Genomic DNA, 12,680 nt, shown 5'->3' with positions numbered 1-12,680 from the left:
TGGTGTCATGGTAGAAGGTTGATTAATTGGGTTGGTAAAGTCACCCTCCAGCCCACAAACTGTGCAGAAAAAAAAACGCTCCTGGGGGAGTACAAAGGAGGTTTATAACTACAATGTGGAGCTCTAAGCAATATTGGTGTTCTGATCAAGAGGGAAGGTTGGGTTTGCCTGTCAATTTTCTCTGGTTCTGCAGAGCTCTGAAATTCCCTTGAGGTGGGATTTGGGGCTGTTTGAAGACCAAGTGTGAGGAGTCTGAAATCTCTCACTTCCATTAGCCACACCAGAACCTGTTCCTCGAAGGCAGCATAGCCAAAAATCAAAAGGATAATTAAAACAGCCCAGAGTCTGGGCAACCTCTTTTTGATGACAAACTCCATATTTCACACTATAATCTTTGAAGCTCTCTCTCAGTTCCCATTTCCATCTTTTTAAAGGTGTTTTTTCCCCCCCTCAGTATTGATATTAACTCAGCTGCCCCACGGTTACTCACATTAGAAACCGAACCAGATTCATCACCTGGTGTGTCTGACATCGGGAACAAAAAGACCTAGTGAGCATTCAACAGGCTGCAAACACCCTCCTGCAGCATGGTACTATTGGGGTATGATCATCTTCATGGTCAAACCAGTCAAGTTTTGTGTGTAGTGGAATGAATGCCCCAAACCAGCAGTAAAATTAACCTCCTCCAGGCCTTTACCTGCGAGTTCAGTTTGTGCTCTTTACTTACAGTGTGGACTTTCCTTGGCCCCAACGTGCAGAAGTGTCCTAGCAATGGGGACGTTGTTGGTCAAGATGGCAATATCCAGAGGAGTCAGTCCCTCACTGTTTGGTGTGTTCAGGTCCAGTTCCTCCAGGGTGTATTGATAGAGAAGAATCTGAACAGCATCCAGATCTTGCTGTTCTACAGCCTCAAACATAGCTTCATTGCACTGGAAATTCTGTGTGTCGATGCAAGCAGAAAGCCAGAAGCACATTTCAAATATCAGCATTTTACAAACAAAGAGAGAAAAATCAGTGTTTTGTGAGGTTGCTCCAGCTTGGGCTTGCCTAAAAAATATGGGAATTGTTTGCAGGAATAATGAATTTGGTCTGCTTCTGGAGCTGTGTGCTTGAACCTGTCTGTGGGAAGATTCAAGTGAAGTTCAAACCCATACCCAGCAAGCCCATAGTTACTTAGCCATCTGTCCTGTAAGCAAACTACCTGAGCAATGGTAATGCTTGCAGTGTGAAACTGCAGGGTTGTTGTTTGGCAGAGTCTTGGACTACTGAGTTTTTCAAATTAATAATTTACCAACCCAGGTGGATCAAAATCCGGGAGAAAAAAAACCCAAACCTTCACAGCTCCAGGGTGTTCCATGCAAACACTTCAATAATTTCTAGGTGCTCATGGTTTTGCATTTCACTTGTAAATGTACAGTCCCAGAATCACAGGATGGTAGGGGTTGGAAGGGACCTCTGAAAATCATTGAGTTCAACTTCCCTGCCAGAGCAGGATCATCTAAAGCAGATCACACAGGAATGCATCCACGTGGGCTTTGAAGGTCTCCAGAGGTGGACACTCCACAACCTGCACCAGGGCTCTGCCATCCTCAAAGTGAAAAAGTTCCTTCTCATGTTTAGGTGGAAGAACCACTGGCCATCCACTTAGTAAATAAATTAAATAATGAATAATAAGGAATAATTAAGTAAGTAAGTGGAAATGAAATTAAAAAGCCCTGACTGGCCTGAAAGTGTCTGCAGAGAGCAGAAGCACCCAAACGCAAGCACATCCATGACACCAAGTCTCCAGCAGGGAGAAGCATTGAAACTTTTCCTCCCCAGTGCCAAGCAGATAAAAGAGTGGTTCAATACACAAAGAAATCTGTTGCTTGTTAATTGGGCTGGGGAGAAGCAGGTGCAGGAGAGCAGCACTGCCTGCAGGTTTCTGTTATGAGAACATCCTTCTGGAGCCTTCAGTAATGACATGGTCCTTGGCAAGCTTCTTTAAATTCTCTCCCAGTGTCCCATTGCTATCATTACCCAACAGGTTTTTTGATTCTTAAGAATGAATTAGAGGAAGCAAGTGGCTCAGCTAAGCAAGGAGGGCTCAGCATGGGATCACAGACAGGAACTGAGATCTATGTGGACATCTGGTGCCAGTGGGCATGCTAAAGAGCTGCATGCTCTTTAAATAAACATCCAGGTAAGTGAGGTGAGCTCCCTTTCTGTGCCCTGGAACCCACATGGAGGGAACAGAAGAAATTATTCTCTAATTATGTATTCTTTCTGATGTGAAATAAACCAGATGGGATGGGGCCTTGAGCAGCCTGGTCTAGTGGAGGGCATCCCTGCTCATGGAAGGGGTGTTGGAACTAGGTAATCTTTACAGTTCCTGTGCTCCTTTGCTCCTTGAAACTTCACTGTTAGGGATGCAGCAGTGTGACCTAACAGGCTGGATTTTCACTTACATGATTAGAAATGCAACATCATAGCATGTCTTAGGTTGGAAGAGACCTTGAAGATCATCTACTCCAATCTCCCTGCCACAGGCAGGGATGCCTGGAACAGCCTGCACAGAGAGTTTGTGAAGTCACCTTCACTGGAGATTTTCAAACCCCACCTGGATATGTTCCTGTGTGCCCTGCCCTGGGTAATCCTGCTCTGGCAGAGGGGTTGGACTGGATGATCTTTGGAGGTCACTTCCAACCCCTAACATTCTGTGACTCTGTGACCAGAGCCTTCTGATTTTTAGCTCAGTTGCACTGAGTGGACAACCTTCTTCTCCCCTGAAAGAGCAAACCCATTGAATTCAAAGAGAAACTGAATCCCTTGTACAAGTGATCAGATGAAGTTTAGGGGCAGTTTCATGTTGCTGATTCCTTGACTCAGCCCTGCAGCCTCTAATCATTAGCTAGACAGCTGTGCTCTGTGATTAATTTCTTTAGGTGTTACTCTGATGCACAAATGTACATACTGAAAAGGACTACAGTATTGCTTTGCAGTAAGTAATAACCCTGTTCCAGTAAGTGATTCAGTGCTGGAGTGTTTAGAAATGCAATCTTCTGTAGCTTAATTAAAATGAAGTGCCCCTTTCAAGATATTTGCTCTAGGTTTGACTGAAAAAGTCCACTATGTGTTACTGGAGTTGGAAAAAAACACGTTCAAGTTGTTTCTGCAAAGGCTTGTTTTGATAAACATCAGCTCAAGAATAAAGCTATTCTGGGGCATTGCTATGTCTGCAGCAAGACAACAATTTACTGAATGGAAAGTGTTGCACAGCAAGAGAGAATGGAAAGAAAACTCTTCACTAGCCAAAGCTTGAAAGCAAACAAATTCTAACAAATGTTGTTCACTTGTCTGGAGACATGATTTTAGTCATTGACTGAGCTCTGCAGCACAGAAACTCAGTGATTAGAAAATACACCAGCCAGCAACTTGAGCTGGAACCTCTCCACTGCTTCACTGGTGGCTTCCTTGCTGTTTATTTCTAGAGAAAGCTGTGAAAACAACAGGCAGAAAGGGATCCAAAGCCTCTGGAGTTCAGGGGGAGGCTGTTCACCTACTGCTGTGGACAGGGACTGGCAGTACCTAGAGGAGCTTCTACTTGCTGTAGCTCAGCAGTGACAAAAGCAGTGTTGGTCCCATGACTGTGGTGGGAACCAAGTGAGCACAGGGAAGTCTCTGCCTCATGAAAACCACCAGCCACAGCACAAGGTAAAATCCACTTTGCTAGGTACCACGACTGACTGAAGAGACACTCCAACTGTCTGTCAGAGTGGGACTGAAAAGGGAGAGAGGAGAGATTGTAAGGAGTTAGCTCTGTGGATAGCAGGACCTGAGCCTCAGAAGCAGCACACTGCTCCTCAGTCCCTGGGCTATGCTTGTTTGCCATTTCACATTAGTTAAATATGACAGAAGCCCCCATGCTGGAAGGAATATGTAATTTGAAGTGTGTGTTTAGGGAAGCCCTGGACAGGAGATATGCTAACAGACTGGCATTCATTCAGTCCACATGTCAGCCTGCTCTGGCCTGGTCCCCAGCACTACTTTATCCTCCTCTCCTGCACTTGCTTAGTCACACACAAGCTTAGAATTGAAGAGAAGAAGGTAAGAACAGAATCTTTTCCCACAGCTCATACTTGGAGGTCCAAATTCAAATGATCCCCAGGAACTGAAATCTAGATGCCCACTGCCCCAAAAAGCACAGCTGCTGACTACCCTGCAGACCTGCTCTCCAGCTATCAAACCCTGTTTGAACTTCAGGCTTCTCCTTCTGTTAAACAGTTGGCTCTGGTGGAGCTGAGAGGAAGGAGCCAGGATCCTTTGCTTCCTTCAGGCCATAGTCTAGCTTCACAGGACAGAGACAACAGCCTCTTGACTTTCCAGTACCATAGGACTGCATTTCAGCTTGGCTTCCCCATGGGACATGCGGGGGTCCTCTGACTTCAGGAAAGGAGTGATCCTAGGGGACAGGATCATCGAATTCATGATTTTAAATTCTTGCATATGATTTGTCTCATATGTAACAAAGATTTGTGAGTGTGAAAGGAGTCTAGAGAGTGCTTTTTAACTCCTGAAAAAAAACATAAATAAAAATGTGTTATTTTCTGTCCCAGCCATATTCAGAGCTTAGCACTGCACTGTGCTAAGCATCTGCTGTAGTGCAGCAGTCATGGTCCCAAGAGGTGGCTCCTGCTGCATTCCCACACACTGCCGTAAGTCCTTGTTCTTCAGAAGTGGAGAGGAGTTTTTTACTCCCTCAAAATAATTCAGAGAAGCTGAAGGATGCCTGCTCTTCCTACTTACAGAAAAAGGGATGTTGTTTTGTGTTGGCAATATCAACAGCAGGTTCATCTTACTCCAGCAAACAGAAAAGATGCTGTTGTGCACTGCACTTATGCTGAGCCATTCTCTCAGGGACACAATCTGTCCTTCACCATGTATGTGCTAGAGCTTGTGTAGCTTCAGCAGCACTAGCAGAAACAGCAGCACGTAGAAGTGTTGATCCCAGCAACCTGTACTGACACCAGAGTGCTCAGCTGTCCTCTGTGGAAAGGAGCAAGCTGCTGATCTGCTTTTCCCATGGTCATACCTAGTGACTCTCACCCCAGCCTGTGAACAACCTGGCAGATATCTGTCACAGCATGGAAGCTCTGCTTGCTTTTTTAAAAAACTGGGGGCTTCTGTTTGAAAACTGGGAGCTGCTTCTGGTGAGACACTGGAACAGGTTGCCCAGGGAGGTTGTGGATGCCTCTTTCCTGGAGGTGTTCAAGGCCAGGCTGGGTAAGGCCGACCTGGTCTACTGGAAGGTGTCCCTGCCCATGACAGGTTGAATCTAGGTGGTGTTCTTAAATGTCCCTTCCAACCCAACCCATTCTATGGTTCTTTGATTCTATTAAAGTTATCTTCAGCTTTCTGAAAATGCTTTCTTCATTTCTGGGAAGAAAAAAAGTTGTCTGTGTGAATTTAATCCACATTTTGTCACATTAATGCCAAGTTATGACCTTAGTCCTTATCCAAAGCATCATCACTTGAGCAAGGCAACTTTTCTTTAGCCTTCAACAAGCTCAGAGTTTTTTGACTCAGGATAATCAGAGAATTATTAAGGCTGGAAGAGACCTTTAAGATCATCAAGTCCAACCATCACCCAAATAATAAATGGTAAGACTGAGAAGAATCACAGCACTGCTCAGGGAACAGAAAAAGCGAGAGAACAAGAACTGTAGAGATTAAACCAAGCAGAGTGAGGAGATATTAACAGGATGATAAATTGGCCATTTGATAAAGGTCAGGCAGCTACCATGGAGGTCTTGCGGAGGCTGAGGCGGTCGGAGCGAGCTCTGAAGTAGGCTTCATCGAAGGAGGTGTGGCTGCCCTTGAGCTTCTCAGAGAGGTTGCGGTAGAGGCGCTTGGCAGCGTTTGGAGAGGACGGCATGCTGCCCTTCTTGCTCTGCAGCAGGCTCAGATTGTGCATCTGCTGGGTCATTTTCAGACAGGAGGTTCTAGAAGAGAAGCAGCAGCTCTTTAACAAGGGTTTGCCAGGCTAACATCATAGATCAGAGTTCTCTCAGGCTGAGGGAGTTGGGGTTGTTCAGCCTGGAGAAGAGAAGGCTCTGGGGAGACCTTAGAGCAGCCTGCCAGTACCTGAAGGGGGCTACAAGAAGGCTGCAGAGGGACTGTTTGCAAAGGCCTGGAGTGGTAGGATGAGAGGCAATTTCCCACATCACTCTGTGCTAGCAAACTGTATGCTGCACAAGCCACAAGCATGGGGTGTGCTCAGTGAGCTGGGTGGATTCTCTTTCTCTAGAGGCTCAGAGCAGTCTTCCTCACTCAGGAGGTATGTCTGGGTTCAGAGTACATTGTCATCTCCAACCCCATCACGAGCTACTACAGATGAACCCACATTTAACTTGCATCCAATGTTGACATGCAGAGGAGAGTCTATTGCTACAGAGAACTTTTTTAGATAGAATTTTGAGGAGCATTTGGCAGGAGAGGTCCTGCTGTGTGGCTGAGGCACCTAAGGCATTGTGTTTTAGCAAAGAACAGCTAAAACAAAAAGCCTTTCTAGGCTCTGTTGTCAGCATGAGGCATTTGTGCTTTTTTAGTTTAAGCCACCCATGCCCGGCTGGTGTCCAGGTTATTGCAAACAAAGACCTTATACTGTTTTACAGTTAAAATAATCTCTATTTCTAGCTTGCTGTTTACAGCTGAACGCCGAGTAGTCTCCTCCCTCAGTGGACAGGCACTGGCTCTATGTATTGTGCAACTTTATCCTGCTTTGCCACATCCATTTAGACTGCAAACTCTTCCAGGAAGGACTGCTCCTCTCTCTGAGACTGCCTGGCCTCACAGGAACTCCACATTATCTCATAATCAAACAATACTTTCTATGCTCTATGATTACAGCAAATTTTCCATACTAGGAAAAACTGAATTACTCTTGAACTCCCTGGAAATACTTTGTGTGGGAAGAGTTTTGCCTTTCTGAAGGGAAACTAAGGATCAGATTTGACCCAACTGCAAGCACAGGAAACCATCCCCAAGGTTTTTGAAGTGAAAAGGTGACGAAAATGCACAATTTCTTCACATTTCCTCTTTCCCTGCCAAGAGGGTGCAGGCATTTCTAAGGCAGACAGTGTCTCTCTCAAAGACCTCTTGGTTGCTACAGTAAATCTGGCTATACTTTCTGATTACCTTTTCCTAGAATATAGCTTTAGATTCTTTGTACTGTGACACAAACCCTGTAACTTTCTGTCTTTGTGGTCTCAGCCTCCATCTCAGAAAAATCAGACTGCAAGAGTAGACTCTAATAACTGTGCACAACCATAAAAGCCCTCTTTACTAAACACTTGGCCTGCTGCTCTGTGCTTGCAAACTTATTGGGTTTTATTGTTTCTTTTAGGACCATGTCCTCACCTCACTGAGCAGGTGAAACCCTGAAATGTGCACTGTCTTCAGTGAAATCAATCCTCCAGCTGAAATGGACTCAGTCTGAGGATATGGCATTGTCACAACTGGTGCAGTATATTAAATACTAAAGGAACTGGTGATGTCCAGAAACTTCTGCCTGTAGAAGTCTCTGCACATACCTAGCACAGGTCAGAATGAAATAAGGACATCTCAGTGTGGTTTGAGGCAGCCCTGTGTGACCTGACAGCAAGGCAGGAACTACAACAAGCAGCAGGTTATAATGTTTGTCAGGAACACGTAGAGCTAGACAGGATAATAGCAGCAGCTCTCCTCAGAATCAGTCACAATGAACAGTAGTTTGCATTTCCAAGAATTAAAACCCACAAAATGAAAGTCTTGTGGCAGTTTTCTGGGGAAACTTCTACTGCAGACCCCTGGAAACAGCCACCCGAAGTCTTCCTTGTGTGCTGTCACCCTGCTAGAGCAGGTATCAAACCAGGGATCCAAGCCTTCCAAAACACATTTCATGCTGCACATGCTGTAGCTTAATCTTTGCCATCAGGTTTGTTTGGGCTTCTAAGCACCATTTCATTCCCCAGTGCTTTAAAAGTCCAAGTCCAATACAAATTAATGTTAGTTACCCTTAAAGAAAGCTCCCCTCCCTCCACCCCTTTTTTTTTGATTTTGCAGATACTGACCTGATCTTCATGTCCTTTTAAAAACACACTGCAGAGAGAGGAAAAAGAAATCCCTGGGTCCTTGTGTGTTGTATGTGGCACAGGCATGCTGCAGAGTGCAGGCAGGTGCACTCGTAGAGCACTTCAGGTTTGAGAAAAGCAGAGGAGCCAAGCAACCACTCAACACTGTGTGTGCTCTGAAATATGCTTGTGAAATGATATGATGTTGCTAATTAAGAACATATGCATTAAAGAGTTAAATTTGACTTACCAGCTTAGGCTATCCAAGGCAAAACATGAGCAAGTGGCTGGGAATTGTCCAGTGCCTTCATTCAAGGAGTCACATTTGGCTTTGCTGTATCTGCTGTCTCAGCCTCTGGGCAGAGTGAGTAAACCTCTTCCTTACACTGCATGAATGATCAGATAAGGAAAAGCTGGTTACCAGCAATTACCAAGACCACCGATAAGATCTCAGAGCAAAACACTATTGGTTGTCTGACAGGTAGAAGGTTTGGTGCCTTGACTCTGCTTTAGCCCCCCCGTGCAGCTCCAGCAGTGACTGATGCATGAAGCCTTTGCATTTGGAGTCGACAATGCCCTGACATCTGTGAGCTTTTAGCCTGGTGTGTCCCTTCAAACTGATCAGCAGCACAGGCTTGCCAGTAGGAAAAAACAATAATCGCTGCCAGAATAAACACAACTCTGATTGCAATTAATTTGCCATGAAGTAGGAGCTAAAAGACACTGCTGCAGCCATCTTCAAGCAGTTAGGTTTATATGAAGCCAATTAAGGGGGGGTGTGGGGGGTGTGTGCTGAGAGGGGGGGAAGAAGGAATCTCAGTCCTGCACTCTGTCCAGCAAGGCATGTTGCATGTGATGTATTGTTGCTCCTTCTCAGGCAAGCCATCAGTCCAGCTGCCTGCAATCATAGCAACAAAAGCAGCAACCACCGCCAGAGCTGTGGGACATCTGCATCAGCATCTGAAAACTCCCAGGCTGAACAGATTTTGCTTAGCAGAGATGATTAAATAAGAAAACCTATATTTTATTGATGCCCAGGTTTCAGCTAAAGCAGCTCCAGTAACGCCTGCATTAAAAGCTTCTGAAGCAGTAGGCTGGTGATGTGTCAATGTTTTTATATTACAGGGGGGGGAAAAATAAAACCCAAACAAAAAAAAAAAAATCCAGATGCTGTATGCCACAGAAACCTGCAAAGATGTTTCAAGGTCAGCATAGGGAATAACCACAGCCAGACCTAGAATTCCAAAGGCACACAGGTGATAAACAGCAATCCAGGGAATGGTGCTCCTCACTGGACAGTCCTAGAATCACAGAATGGTCTGGGTTGGAAGGGACTGCCAAAGGCCATGCAGTCCAACCCCCACTGCAGTAAGCATCCTCAACTAGATCAGGCTGCCCAGAGCCCTGTCGAGCCCCACTCTGAGTATGTCCAGGGATGGAGCCACAACCACCTCCCTGGGCAACCTGTTCCAGCATTCCACCACCCTCATGGTAAACAACCTGTTCCTAATATCCAATCCTAAGATCCAGCCAAGTCCACTGGGTTTAACGGTGCAACCAGAACACTCCAGTGTTGCTCTTACACTCTACTGAAAAAAACAAAGATCACTGCCTTTATTCAAATGTGATGTTTCATCCTTGGGAAACATTGGAAAACTTCCCAAAGCTTTTAACCAGCCTCATTTCCCACCCTTCAAACCTCAGCTTAGGGTGCTCAGACCAAGCAGTGTCCTGTTACCAGAGCAGCTGAAGCTAAAACCCAGTCCTGAGCCTGGCATTTGAATGCTGTGGGACTTGAATTTAATCTATACTCATAAAATCCTTCTGGGTAGAGACCAAAACATCCTGGAGAGCTCTTCTACCTGCACACATCCATGTGTATGTAGGTAAACATTGCATATGTGCCTATTTCAAACACATCAAATGCAGCTACCTACATGTTTTGCCTACATCTAGTTCTGGATACTTGAGAAGGCTCAGAAGACCTACAGAAATCCACCCCCTGGGTTCGGGGTAGAAGAGAACCACAGTACATATGCAAGCAGGTCTGTTAGTCTGATATTGAGCAGAAACCTGAATGATGATCCCACTGGAAGGCTCAGAGGTGTCAGTCATGCATTATTTCACTTGCCTGCATTTCATACTCAGCAGCTGACCAGAGTGTTGTGGTAGCTGCTCCATCATCTGTTGTGATGGATTTTGGTTGCACCTTTGCTCACCCTCATTACCTGCCTGGCATGACACAGCACAACACACATCCTCAGCTGCTTCCAGCAGCTCTCAGGTACAACTCAAGATGTACCTTTAGTGTGATGTTTAGTTTACAGAAGCCACTCAAGCTGGCTGATGACATTTACCCAAACGTTCGTCCCCCCTGCTCTAAGCCTCAGACGCTTGCAGCAGCCCAGCCGCGCATGGTGTTCACCATTCATTCCATCAGGCAAATCCTCTTCCTTTCCTCTGGAGCCCAGCAACATTTCTGGGCTAAGGAAGGCTCTTCTCTGGCGTAGCTCAGGAAGCTGTTCTGTGCTCGGAGGGCAGCTGGAGACGCTCCTTTTCGGTTCGTCAATCAATAGGTGGCAGTGTCCACCCAGCTCTTCCAAGCCTGATGTGGTCCCTTGGAGCAGCCGCTCTGCACAGGTACTGCCTGGTCCCATGCACAGGATGTCCAACCCTGAGCTGCAGATGGATGTTTGGGTAGCAGACATGTCCTCCAGAGCCAGCAAGCAGCCTTCCTTTGTTCGATACCCCTCGCGTTTCAGCACTGTGCTGTGAAAACCATTTGGTGGACCAGCAGTGGAAACCAGGTGGGATGTTTGGAGCAAAGAATCTGCTCCCCAACCATTTGGGATTTGCAAGCTTTACATGGAGCCTGACTGTATTTCCTAATCAGTGAGAAAGCTGTCAGCATTATTAGAGACAAAGCTGTATTTCAAACTGCTCATCATCCCCCTGAAAGAACTGTATCTGATTCAGTGTCAGATCTGACCTCCTGCACACTGCTGCAGCAGGTCAGATACCTGGCAAGGAGGTCTCCAGCCTCCCTCCCAAAGTAGCAAGGCCAGGCCAGCTTTGCCTGGCAACTGTATGTGCTCTCATTTTGGAAATCCAGGACTGGAGAGGTAGTTAGAGTGACTCTGCTCCTCGAAACAAGACATTGAGGTGGTTTTTCTTCACGCAATCAAAGCTACACAGTGGGAAAGGCAGAAAAAAAGCCCCACCAAAACCAAATCCAAAAGAACCCACACAAGCCTATAAAAAGGTATCCCTTTTTTTTTTTTTGTCCCCACACTCTCTTGCAAGTTTTTCTACATATAAGCTACTGTAGTAAATTCCAGCTCTGGTTTTGGCAATTCCTGCCTCTCTGGCTCCTTGTTTACCTATCATCTTTCACACATTCCCCTTTGCCAATGTGTTAATTCTCTGTCCTAGTCCCTGGTTTCTTGTGTTTCCTCAAGGACATTGATCTGAGTCTTACTGTTTCCCTAGTTCCTTTAGCCAGTGTTCTTGATCCAGATCCATAGCAAATAACCTATTATCCACAGAGACACAGAAGTATTCAGTACATTCATTAACAGAAAAAAAAAGAAAAAAAGTCAAATATTTCCCAGTTCATCAATCACAGACATGATCAAACTCAAGAAATTCTGAAATTGTGAGGGAAGAAAAAAAGAAAATAATAATTGTGTTTGGCCTAAGTTTAGAAAATTTCCCAATGAAATAATTTTCCCAAGTGTTTTGAACTATTTGAGACAGCCGTGATGTAACTGACTGAAAGCAACCCAGCTTGGCAGCCCCAGCTCCTGCAAGGCTTCCTGCCTCAGCTGTGGTTCCCCAACCTACAGCCCTCTCGGCACGACCTGGATGTCAGCACGCCCAGGCTCTGCTGCAGGGCTGGAGCTGGCAGATCCACCAGTGCCTGGGGCTTGCAGACTCCCACACTTCCACAGGAAGGGATGTGGAGGCCAGGAGTCCTTCCAGCTTTGTGAGAGCGATGCCTTGGAGCAGTGGACCCTGGTTGCTTATGTTTCAAAGCAGGGTTTTAGGTGAACTAGCAGGAAACCAGAAGTGTTCGGGCAGAATTCTTGCGAGATGGCATGTTTTCTGTACAGCTTATTTTTGACAAAGTGCCCTCCCCCCCCCCCCCCCCTTTTTTGGTGGAAAATTCCTGAGAATAATACTCCCTGGCTTCAGTGAAGTAGAATCAGGCCTGCAGTGTCTGAGCCACCAAACATCAGTGTAAGTGAAGGTAAACAGAAATATTTCAGCAGTTGTTGATCAGATCCTTCAAGCCATTGCTGCTTGAAGCAAGGAATCAAAGAGCAGCTGCTGCTACCCTAAGTGATCCACACACCCCAAGAGGTGCTCACCATCACTGCCAGATGGAAATGCTGCCCTGCTGTAGAAGCTATGCAGAGCAGAGTGCTCTTAGCTAACAGTTCCTGCAATTGTGCTCCTGGTGAGGAAAAACCCTGGACTTGTGCAAACATCCAACTCCAGAAAGCTTAGGGAAGTACCTGCAGGCTGAAGATACTGCTGTTCCTCAGGGATGAGTTCCCCAGCTGAGCATCACAGAAATGAGGGAGCTGG

The 12,680-nt window shown here is 46.0% G+C and overlaps 1 protein-coding gene across 1 annotated transcript in view; it reads right to left on the bottom strand.

Annotated features, from left to right (window-relative positions):
- Positions 1-8,411, bottom strand: part of ANKFN1 (ankyrin repeat and fibronectin type III domain containing 1) — a 60,153-nt gene extending 51,742 nt beyond the window's left edge. Inside the window, exons 1-3 of the mRNA XM_068151693.1 lie at positions 8,341-8,411; positions 5,780-5,981; positions 728-938 (exon numbers count right to left, since the gene is read on the bottom strand). Of these exons, the coding sequence (XP_068007794.1) occupies positions 728-938; positions 5,780-5,965 (397 nt within the window). The 5' untranslated portion in view covers positions 5,966-5,981; positions 8,341-8,411. The remainder of the gene's footprint in view (positions 1-727; positions 939-5,779; positions 5,982-8,340) is intronic.
- Positions 8,412-12,680: the final 4,269 nt, after the last annotated feature.

This window comes from Melanerpes formicivorus, unplaced genomic scaffold (assembly GCF_026170545.1).
Source record: "Melanerpes formicivorus ecotype bairdi unplaced genomic scaffold, bMelFor1.0.p_v2 SCAF_21, whole genome shotgun sequence".
NCBI classification, from domain to species: domain Eukaryota; kingdom Metazoa; phylum Chordata; class Aves; order Piciformes; family Picidae; genus Melanerpes; species Melanerpes formicivorus.
The sequence above is the reverse complement of the archived record's forward strand: the minus strand, read 5'-3'. Positions and strand labels throughout refer to the sequence as shown.